Below are 26,395 nucleotides of genomic sequence, written 5' to 3' on the forward strand. Positions count from 1 at the left end.
GTGTCCTGGTGTTTGGTTTTGATCCCTGAGCCCTCTCAGGCACGTCAGGGGTTCTGCGTTTTGCTGTCCCGGGATGCTCCCAAGCCTCCAGTTCCCAGAGCATCTCGCAGGGAATGCTGAGGCTTCCAGGGCTGATTTGGCTGCCAAAATTGGAGAATGCAAAAGGTAATGAATGGAGGGATGATGGCAAAATGCCACCACTGAGAAACCAGCGAGGCACAGCAATTCCAGTGGTCAGACACACCAGGACAGAGCCTGGAAGCTTTTCCCTTGTTTTCTTTCCTCTTTCCCCTTTCCCCTTTTTTCTTCCCTTTCTCCTTCCCCTTTCCCTTGTTCCCTGTCCCTTGTCCCCCCTCCCTTTTCTTTTGCTCCCTTTTGCCTGCCCTCTTCCCCTTTCCCATCCCCTGTTCCTTTCCCTTGTTCCCTGTCCTCTTTTCATTTCTCTTTTCTCTTGCCCGCTTTCCCTTTTCTCTTCCCTTTCCCGTCCCCCTTCCCCTTCCCCTTGTTCCCCATCCCTTATCCCCCTTCCCTTCTCTCTTGCCCCCTTTCCATGACCCCATCCCCACTCGCAGAGCTGCACGAGGTTCGCAGAAGCTCCGTGCTCCTCCTCATCCACATCAGGGCATTGTCCTGCAGCAGAGAGGGGAGGAATTCCGGGAACAGCCCCAGGGGAGCGCCGGGTGCCGGGGATGGCGCTGACCCGGGGTGCTGGAGGAAGCAGGAGCACTCCACAGCTTTCCAAAACCGACGCCCGACGTTGTTAGTTTTCTCTTTGTTTTCGTTTTTGTCTCTCTGAATAGCAAGCTCTTTTACGCAGAGTTTGGATTAACAGGCAGACGACGCTAGGTTGTTCTTTGGATTTAGATGTTGATTATTTCTTATCTACAGCACAGCTACCCGGGATGTGCTTCTTAGTTAACAAGGTGGAAAATGGTCCTAACTTCCAAGGCCATTTAAAGGCCAAATCAACCAATTATGGAATACCAAGTAATATGTTTTTACTTATAATCCAGTAACTATCTATTCATGACCCACAGTGTGGGTTTTTCAAACCAATACCAGAACACTCTGATTTGTGAAGAAGGAGAGAAGATGAAGGAACAAATCCACACCCAAAATCCTCCATATTGTTACACATATATATATTAGATCCCAGATACCTAAATTCTCTAAACCCAGGGTTCCAGCATCACATGCTCATTCCAAGATGATGAGCAGCTTCCTCCAGCAGCCCCAGGGAGTTTGGCAGAGCCCCTCAGCAGGGCACGGGCTGCTCCTGCCTTCCTGCATTGATTTCTTGGGAGTAAACGCCCACTGAGGACTCATCCCGATGGATCTGCGGCTCAATCCAGCCTCTTCAGGGCCCTCGGAGAGACCTCACAGCTGTGCACGAGCAATTCCCAGCCCCAGTGGCATGGAAAAGGGCTGGAGCAGAGCAAACAGCAGCTGCTCATGACAAATAAATGTTGTCTCATGTACACATCCACTCCCCATGACAAACCCCGTCGCTCTCCAGCCACTGAGGGGCCAAACTCTGGTAGCACGAATATCCAGGGATAAACAGGCTCCAAACCGCCCTGGAACGGCCTCTTGTAAACAGATCCTTTTCTTTTTAACTCTGTTCAAAACTGTGTCTGCTTTGATGTTTCACATCTGTGCTGGCCCTCACCATTTCCTCCTGCCCCCACATGAGCAGATTGATAAAACCTTGTCCCTGCTGCGGTGTTTGGGATGATGGGCTCCCAATAAATGGCATCCGTAGCGGATTTATCCATCCCAGTTCCACCAACCACTGCTCTGCTGCTTATCCAGAACCTTCCAGGAATTGCAGTGCAGAGGGAGGAGGGTGGTGAGGAGAGTGGTGCTGGAGTGGGTCTGGGGAGGGTGATGGGCTCAAGGAGCTCTGGTGGGTTGTCCTAACATCATGGAGGGGAAACTGAGGAAGAGTATGGAATCCCAGAATGGGTTGGGTTGGAAGGGACCTTAAAGCTCATCTCATCCTCCCCCTGCCATGGGCAGGGACACCTTCCACTATCCCAGGTTGCTCCAAGGCCCATCCAACCTGGCCTTGGACACTTCCAGGGATCCAGGGACGTGCGAGACCTGAAGGCTGGAATTTTGACTGTGGCAGGAGCTCCCTCACAACCCAGCTGCTCAGAAAAACAAGATTTACAGGTGGTTTTGCAGAGAGGTTTTAATTCAGCCACAAAATGGAACCTTCTGCCTCTGGGGCAGCCCAGCATGAACCACAACGAAACTGGGACGTGAAACCCTACAAAGATTTATAGTCTGACTTGCCCGGAAGCCCCAGGACCTTTGCCCTCCTCCTCACATGAGCTCAGCTCACGAGGCTGCTGACAGGGTCCTGATTTTTCCTAATAAGTGGGGTTTTTTGGGAGAGGTCACAGGTTCATCACTCGGGGCAGGATGGTGAGCGATCCACCGCGCTCTGCGATGCCTCGTAGCTCCTGTGGCCCCTGTAAAAGCCAGATGCTCGCTGTGAGTTTGACACTGTTTAGTCTCTTGGATGGGAAGATTTAGGTCGCTTTGGGAAGAGCCCCAGCGCTGGCAGATGGGCGGCGTTTCCCTGTGGATTTGATGGACGTGGATGTTCGCACATTTCAGGGAAAGCCGGTGAAAAAAAGCAGCCGGGCATGGGAAACCCTGGCGACTTCCAGGAGTGTCCCCAGCACGGTGCCCACCTCAGGCTGCCAAACAGGGACACCATGTGCCCCTTCCAAACCTCTGCAAAAGCCCGTGGGCAGTGGGGAAGCGCGATCCCTCCCTGCTGGATGCACCGAGAGCATGGAGAGCACAGAGCGAGGATATAAATTCCCTCACACCTCATCTGGATGCTCTTAAGGGACAGGATTTTCTCCAGGGGTGAGCGCCAGGCACGCTGTGAGTGCACAAACAAGCGGTGGCCTTGGACTCCCGGTCCCTCCACGAGTCACAGCCGCTGTATTTTTAGCTCCACGTCCCAGTCAGGCTCATAAAACTTTCCCTTCTTTCTGTTTGCAGTCAGTTGTGGATCATCTTGGAGCTCTGGCTGGATTTCTCCCAGTCCTTCCGGTTGGTTTTCCGGTTGGGCGTCCCCCAGCTGGATGAAAAAACCCTGGGGGGTTGTGCTCCATCCAGCCCTCTGCCTGGATGTGCATTTTGGATGAAGGATGGAGCAGGGCACAGCAGGGATACAGGGTCCAACCCCACGCCAGCATCCTCCAGCTCACCCTCCCGGCACACCCAGCTCCATCTGCGAGGAAGAACGAGCAGCAGGAGGGCTGCACCTCCATGGAATCATGGAATATTTAGGTTGGAAGAGACCTTAAAGCCCATCTTATTCCATGGGAAGGGACACTTTGCACTAGACCAGGATGGTCAGGTTGTTGTTTTTCTGTCAGAGTAAGAGAAAAACAGAGTTACACGAGAAAGAGTCTGAGCACAGCCCTTCTAAGTGAGGAGGTCACACCCACAGCTAAAAAAAACTTGTTAGGCTTGAAAAATGGAGAGTTTATGGTAATCTGGGGACAACTCACATGAGACCTTCACCGCCCTGCAATGCTGAACCCAAAAGCCAGAATGAAAATTATTATTATTCATTTATTGCATAAAAACTTGAAAATTCAAGGCTCTGCTGGGAGAGCTGGGAGTGTTCACATGGAGACGACTCCAGGGAGAGCTCAGAGCCTTTGCAGGGCCTAAAGGGGCTCCAGGAGAGCTGGAGAGGGACTGGGGACAAGGCATGGAGGGACAGGACACAGGGAATGGCTTCCCAGTGCCAGAGGGCAGGGATGGATGGGAGATTGGGAAGGAATTCCTGGCTGGGAGGGTGCTGATGCTGATGCAGGGATCCCAGCCCGTGGATTCCACTGCAGGATTCCCAGGTAAAACTGGTGTGGCACAAGGAATTTGTGTCCACACAAAAGTTTGTTCTGGATCTCTCGGGTGGATTCGGTTTCACTTCAGGTAATTCTGCCCAGCCCTGCTGCTTCCAAGGTCTCATCACCCCTCACAAGGACAGGGGACAGGCCACAGATTACTCATTTGGGGTCTCAGTGTTGGGCTCCAGGCTCTGATTTGAAACCTGTGAAGTTTGGGATACCACAAACAACCCCTGGAAAAGGCTGATCCCTCTTTCAGAATAGGAACAATGGGGGGACCTGAAGGACTCAGAGGAAAGGATTCATGTGGGGATGCAGAGAAGCAAAAGCAGCTGCAAAAGCAGAAGGCAGCTGTGGTAAAGCCAAATGTGGCTTTTCCTTGTGTCATGGGAAGCCCTGGAACCACTGCAGAGCCGGATGGGAAGCCCAGCCATGCCATGTCCCCTTAAATCACTTCCTTGGCTAATGAATTTAATCCAATTTAACATGGATCACACCCTTCTGGAGCCCGGGGAGGTGGGCTCCCTGCCCGTCCTGGGCCTGGAAAGGCAGCTCTGCTTTGCTTCCAGCCTCCCAACGGACTGGAGCAGCAATTCCAGAGGTGCTCCGCAGGAATGCTGGGCTCCGACACACCACTGCACCCACCCCATCCCATCCCATCCCATCCCATCCCATCCCATCCCATCCCATCCCCATCCCATCCCATCCCATCTCACCCCATCCCATCCCATCCCACCCATCCCACCCCATCCCATCCCCATCCCATCCCATCCCCATCCCATCCCATCCCATCCCATCCCATCCCATCCCACCCCATCCCATCCCCACCTTTATAGGGTGTTCCCAAATGCTGCCCCCATTTCCTGATCCTCCTGAATTCGGTTGAGGGGTTTTTGTGTCCCCCAGTAAAACCACGGCCAAAACAGCCAAAAAATGAGAGTTTCCTCCCTGCTGAGAGCACAGAAAAGTGGAGGAGATGTTCCAAACAAGCCAGGAAAGGAGGGAGCAAGAGGGAAGTGCTTTTCCTTTCTTCTCTACTCTCCCAAAATTCCCATTTCCCAAAAACATTGCGTTGCATCACCATCATTTGGGGATGGAGAGGGATTATTTACAAGGGCCTGGACTGCCAGAATAAGGGGGAATGGCTTCCCACTGCCAGAGGTTGGATGGGATATCGGGAAGGAATTCCTGGCTGGGAGGGTGAGGAGGCCCTGGCACAGGGTGCCCAGAGCAGCTGTGGCTGCCCCTGGATCCCTGGAAGTGCCCAAGGCCAGGCTGGACAGAGCTTGGAGCACCCTGGGGCAGTGGGAGGTGTCCCTGCCCATGGCAGGGGGTGGAATGGGATGGGTTTTAAGGTCCCTTCCAACCCAAACCATTCCATGATTCTATGACAGATTTTGGAGAAGATCCCAATCCTTTGGATCCCACAACTTCCCGCTCCCTCCAGCCACTGTGGAAAGTCTCACCATTTTTAAGAAGGCTGAGGGGCAGCTGATGCCCTCTGTTTTCTCCAAGGAATGGCTTCTCCCTCTCTCCTCTTCGCCAGATTCCCAGATGGAATTGCAGACGTAAAGACCTGCCTGGAGCTTCCCTGCACCAGCAGCTTTCCGGCGTGGGATTAAAGAAGTCATTAAGGACCAGCCCAGACAATGAAATGAAACTTTGTCATCTTGCATTTGAGCCGAGCAGACGTCGAGGGAGCTGACGAGAGGCAAATTAATTTGCCTTTTGCAAAGGCTCCTGCGTGACGTTAATGAAAGCAGCTCTTTGTGCAGGCTCACAGCTCAGGATGCAGAGATCCATGGTCCTCCTTGTCCTCACAGAGCTCTGGTGAAGGTCCTTTTTTCCTTTGGAAGCAGGGAAAGGAGGAGTTTTTTTGATTCCAGAGCTTGGGGGTAATCCCTGGCCACCAGCTCAGGGTGTAGCCCGCATTGGATCCATCAGGTTTCAGGGGTTCCTCTCCTTGCATGCACCAATTTCTCTTTTATTTTGGCATTAAATGTGATCCAGATCATTTCCCTGAGCCCACTTGCCAGGATTGCTGCCCTGATTGTTGGGAGAGTGACTCTGCTGCAGCAAAAAGCAGATCCCAGGGGATGGATGCCGGGAGGTTCTCTCCCAGCCCTGCATTTCCTGATGAGGAGCCATAAACCTCCCAAAAAAACAAGCAGCCGGCAATTAGTGGTCAGCAGAGGAGCTGGGGGCTGGCAGGAGTGAATCCTTGGATTCTGGGAGAATCCTGCCTTCAGGTTGCTGCCACGGATCCTGCTGGGTTCTCTTCCCACCCTGCCACATTCCTTGGCATGCTGGTCCCTGCAGGATGTGACCTCTTCGCCATTTCCAACATTTTTCCCATTTTTTAAAAATTTCCTTTCCATCTTTTGCACCCCAGGCAGCCATTCCCTCTGGCTCAGAGGAGAATTAGGCAACTGGTCCTGAAATCCCAGCGTGAGCAACCAGGTCGTGACCATCCGGATAAATAAAGCTCACGGACCCACGGCTCTTCCCAAAGTTTATGGCTCCTTTTCCATGAGCTGAGCACACCCTGAAACACGATGGGATCACCAAACCCTGAGCCCAGAACATGCCTTTCCTCCTGCTGTGTGCACGGATGAGGGAATAATTTGGGAAGGGACGACTGTGCCCTCCCAAGTGCTGGGGGGGATGGTGCCAAATTTGGGTTCTCAAGGTTGGCACCACGATTAATGACATTCCAGAAACCCTATCCCAAAAATTCCACACCCTCTCCAAAGGCCCCCAGCCACAGGGTGCTGCTAAAAACCCACTTGAGCAACAGCAGCAGCCCCTGCCTGACATCTGCCCACACGCATTTGGGAGGCCAGGAAACTTCCTGTGGACGTTGGCTGCCTGACAGGAGTGACCTCAATTCTGCCTTTTTTTAGGGTGGGTATTTTGGGGGCTGTGTTTTGATAACAGGTGGGAGCTTTGCCTGCCTTTTGCTGGCCGTGGGATAGGCAGGTTTCAGGGAGGAGCTCAGAGGAAGGGGCATTGCTGTAGCTCAGATAAAAACATGCCATTCTACATCTGTAAAACAGAGTTTATTGCCACTTTTTAGGGAATTGGAGGCACCCACTCCCCCCTGCAAGCCTCCCCTGCTGCCCTCTCCCCACATTCCCGTGGCTTCATCCCACATCCGACACATTTCCTCCAGATCTACCCCGAGGTGCATCACAAGCACAAACCCACGCATGATTCAGCAGGCTCCTTTGAGAGACATTTATTATTTAAATAACAACTCTTTCTTCTTACATCACCTCCACTCACGGACCACGGAAAAGCCCCAAATCTCAGCACCTTCAGGCTCCCTGAGCAGAGCTGCAGCTCCCAAATGAGACTCCCCACTTGGAATTGCACAAACGCCGCTGGGTGCGTTGGATGCTGCTCAGATGGGAGCCACCAGAAAATTCCTAATGGCAGTGGTGGCCTTGGGATGCGGAGTCGGACGCTCCTCATCCCAGCAGGAACCAGCCTGGAGTCCCAAAGCATCCCAGCAAACAAAGGAGTGGTGTTGAAGGATGCTGCCCAACGGGGCAGGATTGATGAGCTGGATGGTTTTGCCCTTGGTTTTTTTGCTTTTATTGATTTTTGGGGGGGGTTTTATTTTAAATAAACATTTGTCCCAGTCAAGGACAAACCCAAACCCCACCAGCAGCACCACCCTGGGTGTGGGTGAAGCTCATGGCTGTGACCATTCCCTGGTCAGGCTCTTTATTCCCTTTGTTGGCTCTTGCAAAAATCATGGGACAAAGGGAATTTCCAAACGGGTGCTGAGGAGGGGCTGCTCTACTCCATCACAGCGCCAGGGAAGTGCCAAAATTTGGCTTTTTTAGTACCTTGGTGCCCCTCAGAGACCCACCAGTGCCTAAAATCTCAGGGGTGTGGGACAGACAGACAGACACAAGCACACAGACCTGCCCCTGAAAAAGTGCATTTCTTCAGGCAACCAGCCTAAAAAAGGGGGGAATATTTGAGGATAAACTGCTCCCTTCCTCTCCTTCCCAATCCTTATGGATCTGGGGACACTGTCGGGTGTTTGCAGCCACCCAGCCCCACCTCCAGGAGCCGTAGCCCTGCCTGCATCCCAAACAACCACGGAGACCTGGCTGGGAAGCCCACCAGCAGGAATCTCTGCTTCCCAACATCCTCCCAGCTGTGGGCTGATAGCAAACCCCTCATGCTTCACCACCGACCCTTCCCAGCAGGGCTGAACCATTCTCCAGGTGGGATCAGCCCTGAGGGTGACAGCAGCACCCAGGGACTCATCAGCCCTTCCAGCCTTGTCGCGCCGCACTTCTGTCCCTGCGAGAGGCCATAATGCCTTCCCAGGGGCTTCCCAGGTGCCACCTGAGCCACCCCCACCCGGCTCAGGCTGCAGCAGACACGTCTCTTCACGGGCCCTAAGGCAGAGCACCTGTCAGGAGGCAGGATTCTCCTGGAGCTGCCCGCAGAGGTCCGGCCGTGCGGCCAGCTTTGCCACGGCGGGGGCCGCAGCGCGGCCGTGCGGGGCCGTGGCGGTCACCTGGCAGCACAGCACCGAGCGCAGCAGGCGCAGCAACGGCGGCCGCAGGATGGCGAAGACCCAGGGATCCACGATGGAATTGATGGACAGGAAGCGCAGGGCCAGCAGGTCCCACTCGTGGTCGGCCTCTTCCCCGCTGAACTTGTTCACGTAGGCACGGATCTGCAAAATCAGGGAACGGGCTGGCTTGGAAAGGAGCTTAAAGATCATCTCGTTCCACCCCCCGGCCATTCCACTGGCCCAGCCTGCGCCAAGCCCTGTCCAACCTGGCCTTGGACACGTCCAGCTGCGGCTTCTCTGGGCAACCTGTGCCAGGGCCTCCCCGCCCTCACAGGAAAGAGTTTTTTCCCAAAATCCCATCTAAACATCCTCTCTGTCAGTTTGGATCCATTCCCCTTGTCCTGTCACTGCAGGCCCTTGTGGAGTCTCTCTCCATCTTTCCTCTAGTTCCTTTCAGGTACTGGAAGGCCACAATTCGGTCACCCCAAAGCTTTCTCCTCTCCAGGCTGAACAATCCCAACTCTCCCAGCCTTTCCTCACAGCAGAGCTGCTCCATCCTTTTAATCAACTTGGTGCCTCCTCTGGACTCGCTTCAACAGCTTCACGTCCTTCCTGCGCTGGAAGGACCCCACAGCTGGACACAGCACTGCAGTGGGGCCTCACAATCCCCTCCCTCAACCAGGGAGAAATCACAGGGAGAAATAATTCCCAAGACCCAGCCCCCAGGCAGCTCTTTTGGGGCGATTAGGGCTGTCACAGCAAATTTGCCGACTCCATGGGTTTAAATGGCCTTTAAATGACAGCGAGCCCCGTGCTCTGCTTCATTTAGAGCCACATCTAAACCTGTGGCTGCTGGAGGAAGTGGTGGCTCTCACCTTGAGACCACAGGGCAGCAATAACCGTGGGAGACGGAGAGGATGAGGGGTGCAGGACCTGGCCGGTCCTTCCTGCAACGTGCCGACTCATCACAGCCCGCGGGGCTTCCTGGAAGGGTGACTCAGCACTCCTTACTCATTCGGGTCACCCGCCACCCCCTCGCTCCGGGCTGGGGGGATGCTCGGATGGGGATGGGCAGCAGGAGCATCCCCGGGATCCGCCGGGTACCGCCCCAGCATGGCGCAGCCCAGGGCACGGGGTGGCCGCGCACAGCATTTCCAAGCTCTGGGGTGTTTTGGGAAGGAATTTGTGGCCCGATGAGTTCGTGTGCCTGGACTGCTCCTGGGAGGAGCGGTGGCTGCTGTGGGCAGCCGGGGACAGGAGAGAAAGTGTCACCCCAAGGAGGCGGCTGGGTTTGAGCCGCTGCCAAAGCACAGCCCCACATGGGAGCCGGGCGATGGGAAAAGGGAAGCTGGCTCTGGATAAGGCTATATCTGCCACCACAGGGCCCATGGGATCCCAGCCAGTGCTGCTTTCCCAGCCCCTCTGCCCCAAGCACACTCACAGGGCCCTGCCCACGTGTCCCCTCCGAGGGGTTCCGCTTTGTAATGACCACAGCAGCCAAACCCGACCTTTTTTGGGACACGGGAAGAGCTGCCCATCATGTGTGGGTTCATTGTTAGGAGCTGCAGTGTCTCTCAGGCCGTTGAGGCTCCTGGGATGCTCACGAGCATCTGGACATTACTCCCTTGTCCTAAAACCCTGCCAGCCCGGCTTGGCTTAGCCTGTGTTATTTCCTTTTCCCTTAGGAAAAGCAAGGGAGCATGAAGGGAAGGCAGAGTCTATTTAACACCAAGAGTATGAAATTACCACTGGCTGCGCTCCCAGCCTTGATGGGGTCACTTCTAATGGGACCAAACTGACCTCCTGCAGTGGGGGGGTCACACACACAGGCAGCAGCCAGAGGTGCTCCGGAGCCCACGATGCTCCTGGTGTAAAAGCACCTGGATGGATGAAAAGTCGCCCTTGAGAGGGGAGAGCCCAGACAGAGTCAGGGGATTCACTCTCTCCGCTTCCTCACCTGGCTGTTTTGCTCCTGGATTTCTGCTGGAAGTCTCGTGCATGCATGGGGCACGGGATGTGGGCATATCCCTTGGGAAGACACATGCTGTGGCTGCTGTGCCAGATCTCTGTTCCCAGAAATCTCCCATCTCTGTGCCCGCGCCTCGGTGCTGTTGCAGACGAGCAGAAACCTCTGTTTCCAGCTCCATCCACATAAATCTGGGATAACTCATCCCGCCCAGCACGGATATCCACTGCCTCCAGCCCAGAGCAGCTCCTTCATCCCATCTCCAGAAGTGTCATTGGTTGCTCTGCCATCCCTCACACCTGCACCATGAGTTCCTGGATCCCAGGATTTGCAGTGATGCCATGTGATCGAGGGGACTCCAACCTCATCCCTGCCTGAGCCACACTGCCTGGCCTCGGAGCCTCTGTGGGGTGGGAGAGCACCTCTGCTCCTGCCACTCCATCCTCCTACCACCCCGTGATCCTGACACCCCATCCTCCTCCTGGCACTGGGGATACAGGGAGTGATCCCCCCGCTCCCCAGGTGATGTGCGAATCGCCAAGCTCATGGCTGAGCTGGGATCTCCCAAGCTTTGGGAAGAGCAAAGCTTTGACCTCAACCCTCAAGGCTTGGCCAGCAGAGTTGGGGGGAGCCTTATAAAGGCCGGGAAAGAAATGCGGGTGCCATGGAGAGGGACCTCACCCTGGTGCACCCCACAGACAGGCGCACTCACCGTGAAGGGCAGCGAGCAGATGACGAAGGTGATGGTCATGATGGAGAGCAGCAGGAGGTGGTCGATCTCCTCGGCCATGGAGAACATGCGCCGGCCGCAGCCGGTGGCCACGCGGGGCTGCTCCAGGGTGGTCACACGGCGGGTCCTCTGCCCGCGGCGGTGCATGCGGGCCAGGTTCACGATGACGCTCAGGTTGCAGAGCAGCACGGCGAGGATGAGGAAGAGGAGCAGGGTGGCGTAGAGGAGCGAGAAGGTGACGTTCAGCCCCGCCACCTCCCCATTGCTCTGGTGGGAATCCAGGTGCATCTGGATGAAGCACCAGGTGCCCGGGCAGTACTGGACGTAGCGGCCGAAGCCCAGCAGCGGCAGCGAGCAGAAGGCGGCCGAGAAGGTGTAGATGGCCGGCAGGGCCACCAGGCCCGTGCGGGGGCTCAGGAAGCGCTCGTAGAAGTACGGCCGCCCCAGGGCCAGGCAGCGCTCCAGCGCCATGGTGAAGAGGATGAGCATGGTGGCGAGGCCGAAGAAGCTCATGGCGAAGCCGAAGTAGAGGCAGATGTGCCCTCCGCGGGCCAGGGTGGTGAGGGTGCGGTTGCGGTGGTAGGAGGCCAGCACCAAGGGGCTGACGGAGCAGGTGCCCAGCAGGTCGGTGACCACCAGGGCCAGCACCAGGACGTGGAACAGCGCGAGCGGGCGCTGCCGGGGCCCGCGGCGGCCGCGCAGGAGCAGCCCCAGCGCCAGGAGGTTGCCCAGGAGCCCGGCCGAGAACATGAGGGCGCTGATCAGCGGCCGAGCTCCGGCCGGCAGCGCTGCCCCGCCGGACCCGCACGCCCGGCCCGTCCCGTTCATCCCGCGCCGCCGCCGCCGCACGCCCGACTGCGCTGCCGCCCCCGGCACCGGCACCGGCACCGCCCCGACGGCACCGCCCCGCCCGCCGCCCCCGGCACCGCCCCGGGCCCCCGGCACCGCCCCGGGGCCCCCCGGCACCGCCCCGGGCCCCCCCGGCCCCGCGGACCCGGGGATGGTCGGAGCGGAGGCGGGGGACGCGCATGGACCGACCCCGGCCTGACAGAGAGTCCCGGTGCCGGTCTGGGCGCTCCGGACACGGCCAGTCCCGGTGCCGGTCTGGGAGTCCCGCACACGGCCAGTCCCGGTGCGGTCCGAGAGTCTCGAGGCCGGGCCGGGAGTGCTGGGGCGGCCCCGGGATGTCTGGGACAGTCCCCGGTCTGAGCCAGCCCCGGCTCCGGCACGCCCAGCCCCTCTGCCTGACCGGGAGCGGCTTCTGCGGTCGGCCCCGGCGTCGGTCCAGGAGCCCGGTGCGGCTTTGAGAGCCGCCAGGCACGGCCAGTCCCTGTGTCGGACCAGGAGCCCCGCACACGATCAGCCCGGGGCCAGACCGGGACCTCCTCTCACAGCCGATCCCGGCGCTGCTCCAGGAGTCCTGGTGCCGCTCCAGGAGTCTCGATGTCGGCCCGGGATCGCTTTCATGGCCAATCCCGGTATAGATCCGACAGTCCCGGTGTGGCTCCGGGAGTGCTGAGCCCCAGTCTGTCCCAGTGCTAATCCGGGAATCCCAGTGCCGGTCCAGCAGCCCCTCACATGGTCAGAGATTCCCGGCGGTGCTCCGGGAGCCCCGAGGCACAGAGCAAGCTCCAGTGTGGCCTGAGAGTCCCAAGGCACAGCGAGCCCCAGTGCTGGCTCCAAAGCTGGCTCCAAAGCCCTCCGAGCCCGGAGTCCCAGCTGAGCCCAGGCTGTGCAGGGGAATTCCTATGGCCCCAGAGGTGCCCGGAACCCATGGAGAACTCCCTGCCCCATGGCTGCACCATGCCACGTCCCCACTGCCCCCCTCTCCTACATGTCATTGGAGGTCCCCAAGGGGGTGCAGCCTGTCTGGCCATGACCTTAAAGCCCATCCATTCCAGCTTCTGCCGTGGGCAGGGACACTTTCTACTACCCCAGGTTGCTCCAAGGCTCATCCAACCTGGAACCTGGAACACATCCAGGGATGGGAAATCCACATGCTCAAGCCCAGTGGCCTTGGATGCTCTCTCCATCCTTCAGGACACCAGCCCTCACTCAAGCTGCCTTTATTTAAGCAGTTGCTGTTTCACAGGTCACTTCCAGAAACCTCTCGAGGACAGAAAATCTTTTCCTTCCTGTGGCCCTGGGGCTGTTCCAACAGCTGTAAAAATTCAATTTTTAATTAACCCCGTACACCTGGTCCCCCCAAACCACAGTGAAACACTGCAGGTGGCTCCAGCAGGGACACAGCAGGTTGCAGGCACACGAGTGGCTTTGGCTGTTATTTTTAAAACCGTGCTTTTGTAACAGGAACTTCGCAAAGGAAATACGGGGCACGGCAGGCTCGAGGGCCGGGCAAGCTGTGGTTGGTGACAGCACCTCCATTTCTGAGGGGCCTCTCCTAGTCCTGGCTTTGCTTTCTTCTCTCACACAGCTCAAAGGTCTCTTCAGTGAGGTGGGGAGGATGAGCTGAGGGTGAGGTGACAAAGCCACAGCTCCAGCTCCGTTCCCACAGTCAAAGCAATGGGTGAGCAATGGGGACTGCGTTTTAACCATCCCACCTCAACACAGGTGCACCAGGAAAACACATCCCAGGAGCTCTTTGAACCCTGCTTCCAGTCCTGATCCAGCAGAGCACCAAAGCACATGGACACATCCGACGGTGGGAGCCACCCTGTTTGATTCCACAGGGTTGGGTGCCACCCTGGCACGTCCAGCCCTCCTTTGTGGCATCCACAAATTCAGCTGAGGCTGAATCCTGTCCTGATCCATCCAGGCAGCTGCAGTCTGCCCATCCAAGACCTCTTCCGAGCAGCAGGCACCCCGTAGGGTGGTTGCTCCAAGGCTTTTCCCAGCCTCCCCCTCCTTTCTGGCGTTCCGTGTCACAGCTCAGGAAGGGGTTTTGGCTTCTTCTGGAGCTCATTTTCCTGGCAGCTAATGGAGCCTTAAATACCCTTCTGGGGCTTCAGGCTTCTCCACTGACAGTTGTCTCTGATGGGATTTTTCTGCAATAATAGGAAAATTGCTGGGCTTTTGTTTTTTTCATTCCCCCTTCTGAGCTCAAAACCAGGAACAGGCTGCTTGGTACAATCTGTCCTGCCTTGGGAAGTGTTTGTTTTCTTCCCTTTGCTTCCATGTTTAGCTCGTGTGTCTCGCCTCTAGCGAGGGCCGTATCAAACCCTAGAATTGTTTAGGTTGGAAAAGTCCTCTAAGACATCAAGTCCACCCATTCCCCCAGCACTGCCAAGGCCACCACTAATCCATGTCCCCAAGTGCCACATCCTCACGGCTTTTAAATCCCTCCAGGGATGGGGACTCCACCATTGCCCTGGGCAGCTGTGCCAATAGAGAAATTTTCCCAATTTCCAATCTAAACCTCCCCTGGCACAGCTTGAGGTCATTCCCTCTCCTCCTGTCCCTGTTCCCTGGGAGCAGAGCCCGACCCCCCCGGCTGCCCCCTCCTGTCAGGGACTTGTGCAGAGCCACAAGGTCCCCCCTGAGCCTCCTTTGCTCCAGCCTGAGCCCCTTTCCCAGCTCCCTCAGCCGCTCCTCAGCCCCTTCCCAGCTCTGTTCCCTTCTCTGGACACACTCCAGCCCCTCATACATCCTCCCAAGGTTTGTTGGCATTGCTTTCCCTAAAAGAAGATTTCCAGGCTTGGCCCAGTTGGAGAAAACACTCTGGGCTTGTAGGAAAGCTCTGTGAATTTCATGGAGAGGACTCAGCCTCTGGAGTTTGCTGCCTGTGGTTGGGGAGGGTGTTGGGATCCTGCTCTGGCACCAGGGGCATGGAGGACTCCATCCCTCCTGTTTATGGTGAGAGAATTTCATCCCTTTTCAACCAAACCCCCATCCTGACTTGTGTTTAACAAATCCAGACAACACCTTTCTTCCAAAGCCTTCCCATCCTTTATCTCGTGTTCCAGTGCTTCCAGCAGCCTCCTTCCCTCTCCTGGAAGAGCGGGGCTGTGTGCTGGCATGGCAGGTCCAGGTTTTGGTACCTTGGCTCGTCCTATACCAGCACCTGGGTGCATGGGTTAAAAAATAAATGAAGCCACTCCTGGGCTGGCTGGGGCTCCTGGCAGCCCTGGCACTGCTGCCTGCCCAGGCACGCGCCTCCCAGCTTCCAGAATAGCTGAAAAATGCAGGCAGGCAGTAAAAAAATAAAACGGGCTCTTCGCAAGAGCGAAACACGAAATGAGGGAAATGAGCTTGAGTAAAGTTGTGCCCGGATTTCGTGAACTGGAAAAAAAAAAACAAACCACCCTGGGAGTGATTGATGTCCAGGAAAGGAGCAGGAGGCAGGGAGAGTGATGCAGTGGCAGCACTGACAGCGTGGGACAGGGCAGCTGGCACTGCTGGAGGGTGACAGGGACATAAAACAGGCCCCAAAAGAGCATCGCTGGCGTGGAGCTCCAGCCTGGAGCTGAGCAGTGTCTCTTTATTGCCTCCATTAAGCCGCAGGTCCGGCCCTTCGGGAGCGGCTGGCACAGGAGACATCTGGCACGGAGGGGTCCCGAGGGGAATGACTGAGCGAGGAGCCTGGGGGGAGGGTGTGATCAGGGAGGGCTCCTCAGCTGCTCTCCCCTCCTCAGCTGGAGCTCCCGGAGCCCCTGGGCTTTTTTCGGTTCCTATTTAGCAACGTTTACAACCAACCCGCGCATTGCAGGGATTTTTTATTTCAATTCTTATTTAATTTACACCTTCTTTTCCTTTTATTTTCATCTTTCCAAGACTCAGGAAGAAGAAGGAGACCTACGCTTTGGCATAACCCCTGAAGCCCCAAACTGTGCGTGTTGAGGCACTGAAAAATGGGGTGTCCAAGGGACCAGCCTGGGGTGGAGAACATCCGTGGCCTCCTCGCTCTTCGTGCTCGGCCAGCTGGGAGCCCGGCCCTGGCTGGGGACGTGCTGCCATCTCTGGCGAGGACGGTGACACGGCAGCCCCGGGAACACCGGGGAGCGAGGATTTATCCGCCTGGAGGCCGCCCTGGCTGCAGCCGCACGTCCAAACCTCGCTGGCTGCAGCCGCCGCTTGGCTCGCCCGGAGGCAGCAGCGGCTGGCTGGAGACTCCAGGTCTGTTGTAGGACACCAGGAAGGGCAGAATCCCGATTAAAAGTGCTGCCCAAGCCAGAGGAGCTGTCAAGGTCACTGGGATCCGTGTGGCCCCAGCCAGGGAGCGGGGATGCTGCAGGATGGGGTCGCTCGTGGCTCCATGGTTTCTCCCCTGTGATGATGAACTCAGGGATGGGTCGGTGATGAGGTGTTTGCATCGTCTTGGGGTTCGGCTGGAGTCTGGTTTTGCACCTTAATGAAGAACCTGATGTGGTTTGTGTCAGTTTCATTACTGATTTCCACCAGTCATGGTTACCCTGGGATCTAAACACACACAGCATGGGGCAGGGACCTTCCCTGGGGCAGGGATCTTCCCTGGGGCAGGGACCTCTCTTGGGGCACGGACCTTTCCTGGGGCAGGGATCTCTCCTGGAGCAGGGACCTCTCCTGGGGCAGGAACTTTTCCTGGGGCAGGGACCTTCCCTGGGCCAAAGATCTCTCCTGCAGCAGGGATCTCTCCTGGGGTAAGGCCTCTCTCCAGGAGTGAATCCTCACTGGGATCACGGGCAGATGATCCCTGCACACACAGAGCACCCCCAGCTCGTGCTAATGCTGGATCCATGACCTTGGAGATCTTTTCCCACCTCAACAATCATTCCATGATTCTGCATCACTGAACATTCCCAGCCTGGCCGTGCCTGATCCACCTGTCCCGAGTGGAGCACGGATCTGTTTGGGGGAGGAGGTCCCAGTGTAGGGGGGACAACAATCAGGTTTTCCAGGGCCGTTATCTCATCCGGCCACGGTGGAACAGATCCCGGGAAAGCCTCGGTGCAGGCTCAGAGCTGTTGACTCTGCAACCCCACGTGAGCCATCTCCAAGTCGATACCACGCCAGTAACATGAAACCAATCCATGAACCAACCCTCACTTCCTTCTTTCTCCTCAGAAAACCCCGAGGAGAGGCACCGAGCCGGCAGCTTGCAGGTGTCCCCAAAATATCCCCAAACACAGCTCTGCCCTTTTCTCCAGCTGGGAGAAACAACCAGAGCCAACCCCAGCAGGTCACCTCCAAAAAGCTCCAAGATACTGTTCCTTCAAAACCAGAATCTGACACTGAGAGTAAACATCACGTGAGAGAGGGCAGGAACACGGCTACACCTTGCAAGGCTTAGCTAAACAGAGGAGAGAAATACTCTCTGTCTCCTCCAAGGGCACTAAACAGTTGGTCATTGTAATGCTTTTGGCCTAAATGGTCACTTGAGGCAGAAATTAAATCCAGCTTATCCGTGTGGTTGAGCGGAAATGGATCTTCCATCAAAACGATCGCTCTCCTGCACGCTTGCACCGAGAGCTCGTGCGTCCCGGGCTCTGCCTTCTCTCAATTACTGCTCTCATTAAGGCTCGGGGCGGTCATAAATACTGAATTTAGATAATTACAGCACAGCAGGTAGGGCTGAGGAACACAAATGCAACGTCGGCGCTCGGGGGAATCAGTTTTCCAGAGAAGAGTGGATAAACCACAGCCCTGCCCCGGGAATAGGGAAGATCCTGGGAAGGGATGGAGGGTGTGCCGGGGAGGGATGATGAGAATCCCGTGGAGGGATCCCGCCTGCATCCAGCTCCTCGTCACACCAGGAGCTGCTGCTCAGCTTTCTGAGTCCCTCCTGCCCCTCACCCAGTCTGGGGACATCCCAAGCCAGCTCCGGATAAACGCCCTTGGCATGGAATGGGATCTTGCACAGGACAAGGCGATGAAACAGGGCTCTGAACCGCTTTTATTCCAAGGGGACACACCCACACTTCTCCTCCCTGTGCGTCCCCACTGCCCTGAACCACACACCAAATCCCTCACGCTCTCCTGGAGCCGGGCGTTCCCTAAACCCTCCACAAAACGCTCGGAATATTCACAGATCCCCGGCAGCCCCGCCCCGGCTCCTTTCCGGGGCCAAACGCAGCTTAGGGAGGGGACAGAATCCCTTCACAGCGTCCCTCGCAGCGAGCTGGACGCTGTCCCTGCCTGCCACCGCCCTGTGCCGCCTCGGGATGCTCCAGGGCAGGGATGTGGGGCCGAAGGCTCGCTCCTCATCCTCGCCAGCAGCCGCCGGCTTCTGCAGCAGCGCCGCGCTCAGGGGATGCCGAGCTGCGGGGCGTCTGTCCTGCGCCAGCCTGGGGGACAGAACTGGCCATCAGCCCCGGGGCTGGAGCCTTTCAGAGAGGCCCTGCGGGAGCTGAGCCTCCGGCAGACCCTGCGGACGAAGGTGCGGAAGACGGAGGTGCGGAAGATGATGAAGACCCAGGGGTCCACGATGGAGTTGACGGAGAGGAAGCGCAGCGCGCTCAGGTCGGCGTTCTCATTGAAATCAGCGGCGAAAGCCCCCATGTACGCCCGGATCTGGCAAAAAGTCCAGGAAATAGGAGAAAATCAGGGAAGGTCAAGGAAATGGGGGGGGGAATGAGAGGAGGTCTTGCTACGGTGGGGATAAAAATATCCCCGTGAGGGCAGCAAAAGAAGTTTTAACCCTTCAATATCGCTATGGATTGCATCAGGATGTGCTGTGGGTTGCAGATCCAGCTGGGAGTGGGGCTGGATCATGGATGGTGGTGGCACAGGGATGCTGTGTCCCCAGCGGGATGTTAAAGCTGGAAAGGTGGCCCTGGTGACCGGGGTGGTTTCATGGATGAAGAAATCATCCAACCTTGGCAGGTGATGCTCTGGCCCCAAGGCTGGGGCACCCCACTGGTGCTGCCATGGAAACTGGACCTGGCATCCATTGGCTAACTCAGCAGGGATTCATCCTGACTGAGGACCACTGGGGTGGTCACAAAACCAGTACGAGCCCAGTGGTGCCAGGGCTGCTGGTGGCTGATACCTCACGATACGGTTCCAGAGGTGACAGAGGGGACAGGAAGAGGATGTGGAAATTGTCACCAAAGGCAGTGGCAGCACCAGCGCACACCCCCCACCCTGATCTCAGGGTAGCCCCTCCTGTGGCACCAACTCTGCCCACAGAGGGTGATGGAAAGGTGGAACTGCAGGATCTGGGCCCAGGAATGGGGGAGGGGAGGGGCAGCGAGGGCTCTCTCATGCTGGGGGTCTCCCACCCCCACCCCACCAGCGGGACCCCCATCCCTGGGGAAGGAATGAGAGGATTTCAGGGCGTATTTCAGTGGGGTTCAAAGGGAGCTGGATGTACCCAGCAGCTTTGGGACACGGGGGTGGGAATGAGGGTTATTGAGGGGTCTGATGGGGTGGGAATGGGGGTTATTGAGGGGTCTGATGGGGTGGGAATGGGGGTTATTGAGGGGTCTGATGCAATGAACTGACCCCCCCAAACCTTAAACACCTCAGAGGAACAGAGGGGTGGGGATGGGATGGGATGGGATGGGATGGGATGGGATGGGATGGGATGGGATGGGATGGGATGGGATGGGAGGGGCTGTTATTCCAATGGAGCTAAAGCAGCAAACTAATCCCTGGGATGGGTTGGAGGACACTGAGATGGGACTAAAATAATGACCTGACCCTCCAACACCTCTGGGACAGAGCGGTGATGGTGAGAAGGGTGTTCCAGGGGGATTAAAGCAATGAACTGACCCCTGGGGATGCGGTGCTGGGATTGGATATTCCAGGGAGGGGGCAATGGAATGAACCTCCCCGGGACAGGGTGGGGTGGAGGGGGCAAATATTCCAAGGAAGTTTGAAAAATAAATCAGCCCCCAGGACAGGGTGGTGGGGTTGTTGTGGTTATTCCAGTGGGATTAAAACAATGGATTAACTTCCCCCATCCCAGGATGGGATGTTGGGGGTTATTCCACGGGGGCTAAAGCAACAGTCAGATCCCTGGGACAAGGTGGGGGACACTCAGAAGGGGGACAGAGTAATTACCTCACCCGCCCCACCCCAGTACCTCTGGCACAGAGTGGTGGTGCTGGGGGGTTCTTCCACAAGGGTTAAAGGACAACTTCTAATTTAATTTAATTTAATTTAATTAATTTAAATAAATTGAGCACTGGGGATGTGGTGCTGGTGTTGAGGAGGGGCAACCTCCCAGAATGGGATAGTGGAGGCGGGGGGGTGGAACTTATTCCAAGGGGATTAAAGGAATAACCTGACCCTTGGAGAGGATTCTAGAGGGTGGTAGGGGTGGGTTATTCACAGGGCACTAAAGCAATGAACCCCCCCGGCACCTCCAGGAGGGGGTGGTGGTTCCAGAGTTTATTCCAAGGGGCCAAAGCAACCCCTGCCCCCCCGGGAGTGGGTGGTGGTGATGGGGGGTGGGGGGAGGGGTTATTCCAAGGAGTTTTAAGCAATGACCTGATCCTTGTGGGCAGAGTGGGGGAGTATTTAGGAGGCAAAATCTTGGCCCCCTACAAGCTGGTGGTGGTGTCAGGGTTTATCCCAAAATTAGTGCTCTGACCACCCCAGGACTGAGTGGTGCTGGTGGGGGGGATATTCCAGGGTGCTTTAGCCATGGCCTGTTCCCCATGGAGAGGGTGGGGGACTGTTCCAAGGGGGCCAAATCACCAATCCAACCTTCCTGAGAGGCGATGGTGCTGAGGAAAGGATATTTTTCCAAATGGATTAATGCAACGACCGAGCCCTGGGGCATAGGGTGATGGGTGTCTGAGGGGGGCCAAAGCACCCACCCACATTCCCAGGGGCAGGGGCTGGTGGTGGTGGGGGGATATTCCAGGGTGCTCAACAATGCCCTGACCCCCATGGACAGGGTGGGGGACTATTCCAAGGGGGTCAAATCACCAATCCAACCTCCCCGAGAGGCGATGGTGCTGAGAAAGGGTATTTTCCCAAGCGATTTAATGCAATCACCGACCCCCGGTGAGGCACCAAAGCGAGCACCCCCGCTCCCAGGCGCAGGGGGGGTTTTCCTGGCGGCGGGGGGCAGTGGGATTACTCACGATGAGCGGCAGGGAGCAGACGGTGAAGAGGACGGTCATGAGCCCCAGCAGGACGAGGTGGTCGAGCTCCTCCATGCGCGGGGCGGCGGCGGGGGGGGTCCCGCGGCGGGGCTGCCTCCGGGCCATGCAATACAGGTGCCTCATGCTGCTCACGTTGCACGCCACGATGGCCAACACCAACAAGCCCATCAGGCTGGCGTAGAGCACGGGGAAGACCAGCTGGCGTGGGCCACCGCCGGCCATCCGGATGAAGCACCACGTGCCCGGGCAGTACTGCATGGGTGCCCCAAAGCCCAGCAGGGGCAGGGCGCAGAACAGGGCGCACAGCCCGGCGGCCGCCGGCCCCAGCGTGGCACCCAGGCGGCGGGTCAGGTGCCTCCGGTAGAAGTAGGGATGCCCCAGGGAAAGCCAGCACTCCAGCGCCATGGCCAGCAGCAGCAGGGTGGGGGCCAGCCCGAAGAAGGCCATGAGGAAGGCGAAGAGCTGGCACAGCACCCCCGGCTCGTCCTCGCCGAGGCCACCCGGCCCCAGCTCGCTGAGGCTGCGGTTGTAGGCGTACGCGGCCAGCACGATGGGGCTGAGCAGGCACTTGCCCAGCAGGTCGGTGACCGCCAGCCCGCTGACCAGCACGTAGAACGCCGACACCCGGGGCGGCCGGCCCCCGGGCGACCGGGACCGCCGCCGGTGCTGGCCCAGCAGCAGCAGCGCCAGGACGTTCCCCAAAAGCCCGGCGGCGAACAGCACCGAGCTGGGCACGGCCGACTGGCCGCCCTCGATGTAGCGGCTGCTGCGGCAGCGGTAACCCTCCGTCTCCATCGGGATCATCGCCCGCGCCGGGATGGGCTCCGAGGGAAGCCCCGCTCCGCCTCGGGGTGTCCCGCGCTGCACCGGGGTGGGATCAATGTCCTCCACCGCAGCGGGGTGGGATAAAATCCCGCACCGCACGGCGGTGATGTCCCGCACCGCGCCGGGATGGGATGGAATGGGATGGATGTCCAGCACCGCGCCGGGATGGGATGGGTGTCCTGCACCGGGATGCGATGGGATGGATGGATCGCACCGCGCCGCGGCTGCCGGCAGCAACTGTCCCGGCGGGGCGGGCGGCCCCCGCCGAGGAGGGAGGGAGGGAGGAGGAAGGAGGAGGAAGAGGAGGGAGGTGTGGTACCACCGGGCACGGCCCCCGGGACGGCCCCTTCTCGCCGCCGGCCCGCCCCGACCGTCGGAGCTCGGCTGCGGGGACGGGGGGGTTGCGCTGCTCCCCCGGGAGAACCGAGGCTCCCGGGGAGAGGGAGGGGATGGGGCCGGGAGTGAGTGCCGGGGGTTGCGGTGAGGGGCTCTGGGATGAGACGCTGGAGGGGAGGGAGCTGGGGCTGAGCCCCTCGGGGGTGGGGAGTGCTGGAAGGGGGACGGGGCTGAGCCCCGGGCGAGGGAGTTGGGTCCAAGCACGGAGGGGGGAGTTACGGGAGAGGGAGGACTGAGCCCTTGGAGGGGGGACAGGGCCGAGGGCTGACAGGGCTGAACCCGCGGGTGGCCCAGGGAAGGGGACTGGGGCTGATTCTCTGTGGGCATCACAGGACAGAAGCCACCTTGATCCAGTGGAAAGTGTCCCTGCCAGCGGCGGGGCGGTGGAACGGGATGATCCTTCAGATCCCTTCCAACCCGAACGATTCTGGGATTCTGTGATATGATTCAGCCTGAGCAGGTGCCACATCTACCCGCGGCCCATCCCACGGGTGTGCCATGTGCTGGTGTCGCTGCTGACCCCACAGCCCCTGGCAGTGCTCCTCCGTCCCACCAGCAAACTCCGGGAGGAGGCCCCGCAGCTTCTTCCAGGAAAAGCAGCTCCGACCGCAGCAGCACGGCTGCAAAACACACACAGCAGCTCGCAGGACGCATGTGATGATGAATAAGCATGAAACCGTGGCTGTCTGCTTTCAGGCCACTTTTTGCTACTCGGGATGAGTGTACACGAAGCACAGGGAAGTATCAAGATGACAGCGGGGTGGGAAGGGAGGTCTAAGGGGCCAGACATCAGCATGGCAGGTTTTAGTGATGGGCTGTAGTTCTGCTGCTGCGTGAAAGGAGTTGGTGATTCCTTCAGCAGCGAGGGCAGGGACTGTTTGTGGCAGTGCAAATGAAAATCTCAGCTCTGGAAGAAATCAAGATAAAGCTCGTTGTAGCTCAGCTCTCACCCACGGTTGGTGTTGAAGTGCTGCCCTCGTTAGGGCTGAGTGTGAACCCAGAGGCTGCTTCCTGCCTGGGGCCCGAGGGAGAGGAAATTCAGCCTGCCCTGGGAAGCAATCCGAGTGATATCGTCCAAAGCAGCTCCTGGAAAACACCCACTGCCTTCCTTAGCTGAGCCGGCACCCTGGTCCCACCGACTGCTGTCAGCTCCCTGCGGGAATCCCAGCAGCATGGAGCAGGGGGGAGACGTGGTGGGATCCCTCAGGTTTTCCCAAGAATGAAGATTGGGAAGGAGAGCCCAGCACCTCTGGAGAGCTGATTTACTGGGAGCACAACCCCTGTCCTGATCCCTGGAGAAATTTGTGCCAGCCCTGCTGCGACGCTGCTAACGCCAGGGAGGAAACATTGGCAAAGGCAGCCCAAGAAGCTGTGGCTGCCCCTGGATCCCTGGAAGTGTCCAAGGCCAGGCTGGATGGGGCTTGGAGCAACCTGGGACAGTGGGAGGTGTCCCTGCCCACTGGTTGGAACTGGGTGGGCTTTGGGGTCCCTTCCAACTGAAACCATTCCAGGATTCTGTGATGGTCCCAGGGATCCGAGCCGCTGCTGGCTGAGCGGTGACTCCGCACTGCCACATCTGCTCCGACTGGGGAAGAGGCTGAACTTCTGGGCTGCTCCCCCACCATTGGAAAGTCCCTTGACAGCCACCGGAAGGCCAAATTCAGCGGCAATTCAATGCTTGGCAAGAGGAGGAGGAGGAAGAACTGTGACAAACCCCAGCCCCTTCTGGAGGTGGGTGCTGCCCCCGGTTGCACCAGCTGTGGCTGGAAACCCCGAAGGACATGGAGTGCTGCTGCTCCTGACCTTGCAGTGCTCGATGGGGAAAGCCTGGGATGGAGAAGGGACTTTTTGGGACCATCTGAGGCTCTGGGAGCAGGCACAGGAGGCATCCACCCAGTGCAGATGTGGCTGATGGTGTCAGAACGGGTGGGCAGGGGGATGATTTCACCTGGATTCCTTCCCCTGCTGCTGGAGGATCTGATGCTGATTGCGGCCAACCACGGTGCCCATCCTTCTCTGTGGAGAGGGATGGATCCCTCAAGCCAGGGATAGGTGTCCAGCCGGGAATGTAACCGCAGACTCATCTCCCTCCTCCCTCTTCCCTGGGAGAGAACCCGGCGTGGGCAGCCAGGTTACACCGAGTCCCCCCCCGTTTAGCTCTTCTTTGGGCTCATTTGCATAAATTGCAGCTATTTGGGGAGGGGAAAATGATTTGGAGAAAGTCTCATCACCACGGATGACGAATCCCTCCCGCTCGTCACGCTTCCGACGTGACCCTCTTTGGCTGGTCACATTCCTGGTGGAGAGGGGGGGGGAAAAACCGGAATAAAAACAACCCAAAGCGGAAGAAAAAGCAGCCACGAAACCCAGAGACAAATGAGGAGCTGGAAAAACTTGAAGCATCCACAAGGAATTTTAATTGGGTTTTGGTTTGGTTTTTTTTCCCCAAAACTTTTGTTGACTCCCTACCGCTTCTCCTTGCCACGTTTTGGCGAGGGGTGCCTGCTCCAGAGTTGTGCCATGTTTTTTCCAAGCTTGGCTTTTCCCAAAGAGCCGCTGCTGCCCGGAGGAGCCGTGTCCGCCTGCTCTTTGTCACAGCTCGGGGCGGCCGCGCTGGGACTTTCTCCCTCCAGCTCAGCGCTCCCTTTGGAAGTGTTTGTCGTGGTGTCTGAATACCCTAATTTAGAGCCCGTAGTCGGGGAGGGCTTTGGCAGCAGCGCCGTGCCGGGGAGCCGGATGCGGGGATGCGGCTGCCCTGGAACGGCGGCTTTGGCAGCTCCTGCTGGACATTCCCATGCGGAGCAAACCCGGCTGGGAGAGTCCTGCAGGGAAGAGCCTCTTCCTTGCCCGGGAGCGCTGGATCGCCTCTGCCTGGTGCTTCCCGACCCATCCCAGACTCGGTTCCCTTCCCGGGGACCCTGCTCCTGGAGCAGAGCGTTGCCTTCCCCTCCGCGGGGTCCTTTCCCAGTTGTTCCCACGTCTTCCCCAGCTCCGGTTTCCCCAGACTAAACAGGCTTTCAAGCCTTTCACTCTCTCCAGACGGCGGGATTTGGGGATTCACAGCTCCCTGGCGTGGGCAGGCAGCAGCCCGCTGCCAAAATGATGCGCTGAGAGGCTGGGGAGGCAGCCGGAGTCAGGTGTCCAGGGGTCGGAGCACAGGGATGGGGAACCCTCACGTTGGGGTTTTTTCCTCCTTTGGAACAATGGGGTTTTTTTTGCTGGGAAGATGCACCGAGCATCTTAAACACGCCCAACCCCCCTGATTTAAACTGATAGATGGAGACAGGGCTGCTCCTCGTGTCCCCCCATCCTGGCGGTGACTCTCCAGCAGAGGGGAGTTTTGGTGCGCGGAAGACACCAGAGCCGCTCTGAGTCACCGGCTGCAATCCCGCCGATGGTTTCCAGCTGCGGGCTCGCCCTGGAGGGGGAAAAACGCCCTGGGAAGTTGGGAATTGTGCCGACAGCCGCGGGCTCGTCCCGTGGGAGGTCCAGGGGCTGCAGCCACCTCCTCGTGCCGCCTTTCCAGGGGCTGCGAGCATCGCACCCTGCCAGGGGGAGGAAAACGAGGGGAAAGAAAGCAGCCCTGCAGTGGGAAGGCGCTGGGCAGGAAGGGGGCGATGGAGCAACGCTTCCCAGTTGCACAAGCCCAGCCCGGGGCAGGGTTTGTCCCAGCTGTGGGATGACCGGAAAGAGCGAGGAAAGTGGTTTGGGGCTCGGTGGCGTTTCCAGCACAACCAAGGGCGAGTCAGGGGGCGGCTGCACCGCGCGGGGCGGGATCCGGGGGGTGCAGGGAGTGACAGGAGGGGCCTGGGACCAGAGTGAGGGGGGCCCTGAAAGTCAGAGGGGTTCACCCCTGGGATGGGGAGGAAGCGGGGGCTGAAGGGGGTGAGGAGGGAAAGGAAAGGAGAAAGAGGGAAGGAGGACACCTGCACCGCGGGCCCCGGTGTGTGTCCGGGCTGGGAGGGTGCAGCCCTGATCCTCTCCTTTGGGTCCGGGCTGTGCCACCCGTGGGTGTCTGCGGGGTGCGGGGAGGGACCTGTGCCTGAGCAGGGACCAGCGAGGGGT

The 26,395-nt window shown here is 58.3% G+C and overlaps 2 protein-coding genes across 2 annotated transcripts; both read right to left on the bottom strand.

Annotated features, from left to right (window-relative positions):
* Nucleotides 1-8,316: 8,316 nt before the first annotated feature.
* PTGER2 (prostaglandin E receptor 2) lies at nucleotides 8,317-11,945 on the bottom strand (the record flags this gene model as incomplete). Its single annotated transcript, XM_082283479.1, has 2 exons — nucleotides 8,317-8,583; nucleotides 11,100-11,945. 2 exons carry the CDS (start codon nucleotides 11,943-11,945, stop codon nucleotides 8,317-8,319), a joined length of 1,113 nt encoding a protein of 370 aa, XP_082139605.1.
* A 6,351-nt stretch (nucleotides 11,946-18,296) lies between these two features.
* PTGDR (prostaglandin D2 receptor) lies at nucleotides 18,297-21,904 on the bottom strand (the record flags this gene model as incomplete). The annotated part of the gene is made up of 2 exons (XM_082283355.1): nucleotides 18,297-18,563; nucleotides 21,089-21,904. 2 exons carry the CDS (start codon nucleotides 21,902-21,904, stop codon nucleotides 18,297-18,299), a joined length of 1,083 nt encoding a protein of 360 aa, XP_082139481.1.
* Between the last annotated feature and the right edge of the window lie 4,491 nt (nucleotides 21,905-26,395).

This window comes from Coloeus monedula (assembly GCF_965178545.1).
Source record: "Coloeus monedula genome assembly, chromosome: 6".
NCBI classification, from domain to species: Eukaryota; Metazoa; Chordata; class Aves; order Passeriformes; family Corvidae; genus Coloeus; species Coloeus monedula.